Genomic DNA, 2,164 nt, shown 5'->3' with positions numbered 1-2,164 from the left:
GAGAACATGTAGACTGCTCCAGTGTACCTCAACATTTTCCTTTGAGTTAAAAGTTTGAGTTAAAACATCTTTTATTATAATTATTTGACTTTGTATTGAATTTTCACCCTTTATTGTTACCAAAATTGTGAACAAAACAAATTTTTGTGTGTGTTTGTGTTTGTGTGTGTGTTTGTGTGTGTTTGTGTCAGATCTTCCCGTACGATCATCTGTGAGGGTGGTCTTACGTAGACTACACCCTAAACTGAAACTGAATTTACTTTTGTTTATCTGGCAGCTGTTTTTTTACAAACGTATTTTAGGGTTTGTTACACATAAAGCTACACCTGTGTAAGAATATGTTGAATATGAAACAGCTGTAGCTGCTGTGTGGGCGTGGCCTCTGACTAATCCCAGTCAGACTCAGATTATCTGTGAGGGATGAATCCTGTGGCAGATATTTGGATTATTTCTCACACTGATGATGAACCTCAGCTGTAGTTTGTTTCTCTGCAGGTTGGAAACATTCACACCTGATATCTGACACTTTAATGTTTCCAAAACAGTCAAATGTAGTTTTTGTCACTTAAACCCCAAAGTGTGTATTTATTATTTTATAGAACTGTGCAAAGAAACCCAGTTTAGGATTAATCCAGTTACAGGTTTTAAACTGGAGCCCAGCCTYTAACCAGTCACTATTTAACTCAGTTATTTAGGTTCTCACCTGAAAACAACTTTTCAGTTTCGTCACTTAGAGAACACAGTAATTTTGAGATAATTTGCTGTTTTTTTACTTCATTTTTATTTTATGTGGGATGTTTTCTGGAGTCACCTGAAGGGGAACACTGCCCTCTTGTGGGTAATAATATAAACTTTTTATCTTTTTTCTTCTATATGTGGCTGAAGTGCAACAAATTCCACCTGCAGAYAATTAACTTGACAATATTTATCAGCTGCTGATGTGTGCTTTCAKTTTGTCTGTTAGCAAAATATCTCATGAAGCTTAAGACTTTCAGAACAATCAGCAGGAGGACCTGTCCAAATGATGAACTTTATTTAATCTGATTGAAGACTGGGGCCACATCTATTCAACTTTAGAAAAACATAAAAATAAATCAAATTTAGAAAAATATGCTGATATTTATCAAATACTGACACAGATGGTTTCAGAGTCATCAACAAAACTCAATTATATTTTAAAGAATAAATGTATTTATACAACCTCATCAGATTATCTTAGTGTAAAACTCTTAAACAAACCCAGTAACTCAAACTTAAACCAGATGTAACAGGAATATTTATATCACACATGTTTCAGCTCTGTCACCTCACAATCCTGCGTTCATGAGACAAACTGTGAAAACAACACAAAGAAAGAAATTTCTCACAGTTGACTCTTTAATTGTTGATTAAAAAAGGACATGTTTAAACARAACACATGCAGAGACACTCTGTCTGACTCAGTCTGCAGGAATCAGACCAAGCACACAGGTYTGATGTTGGTCCAGCAGCAGCTTATTAAACACTCAGGACACTCAGCTGAACTTAGCTTTGGAGAAGTCCATCTCTGGGTGCTGAGCCATGAACCTGCAGACACACAAGTCACAGCAACACAAATCACTTCTGGTTCTGTTTGGACCACATCTACCAGCAGACAACAGTTTCCACTCTGTAAACACTGAGTCACACATGAATCAGTGCACCCCATCCCTGACCCACCAACAGGACTTCCACCAATCAGGATGGACCTTTTGTCCTCATAAGGATAGAGATGTGTACCTTTGACATTTGAAGTGATTCAGTACCAATATCTGGTACCTGGGAATCAGTACCAGTACCTAACAGTACCAATTTTTGGTACTTTGTGTGTGTTGTTTTTTTTATATATATATTTTCTTATAATAAACTTACCGTATTTATTCGTATATAACACGACCTCATGTATAATACGATCACATCTATAATACGACCCCCCCCCCACACTTTTTTGAGCTTAAAAAAGCATAAAAAATTAATCCTCAAACTGCCTCCAAGTTCATCCAGACTTGAAGATTTTGCAGTCTTTATACATATCAGTAAAATGATCATTGGACTGTTCATTTTATTTTAACAACATATGTACTAAAAGGTATTTTGACAACAAATATACACTCACCGGCCACTTTATTAGGTACACCTGTCCAAC

The 2,164-nt window shown here is 36.2% G+C and overlaps 1 protein-coding gene across 3 annotated transcripts in view; it reads right to left on the bottom strand.

Moving 5' to 3' along the window:
• Window positions 1-1,355: 1,355 nt before the first annotated feature.
• nudc (nudC nuclear distribution protein) overlaps window positions 1,356-2,164 on the bottom strand; it is a gene marked incomplete at its 5' end in the record, with an annotated part of 12,575 nt that continues 11,766 nt past the window's right edge. For all 3 annotated transcript variants that reach the window (XM_014032966.1, XM_014032967.1, XM_014032968.1), the window contains 1 exon segment: window positions 1,356-1,566. In XM_014032966.1, the coding sequence (XP_013888420.1) occupies window positions 1,515-1,566 (52 nt within the window).

This window comes from Austrofundulus limnaeus, unplaced genomic scaffold (assembly GCF_001266775.1).
Source record: "Austrofundulus limnaeus strain Quisiro unplaced genomic scaffold, Austrofundulus_limnaeus-1.0 Scaffold1588, whole genome shotgun sequence".
Lineage (NCBI taxonomy): Eukaryota > Metazoa > Chordata > Actinopteri > Cyprinodontiformes > Rivulidae > Austrofundulus > Austrofundulus limnaeus.
This window is presented reverse-complemented; position numbering and strand designations above follow the sequence as displayed.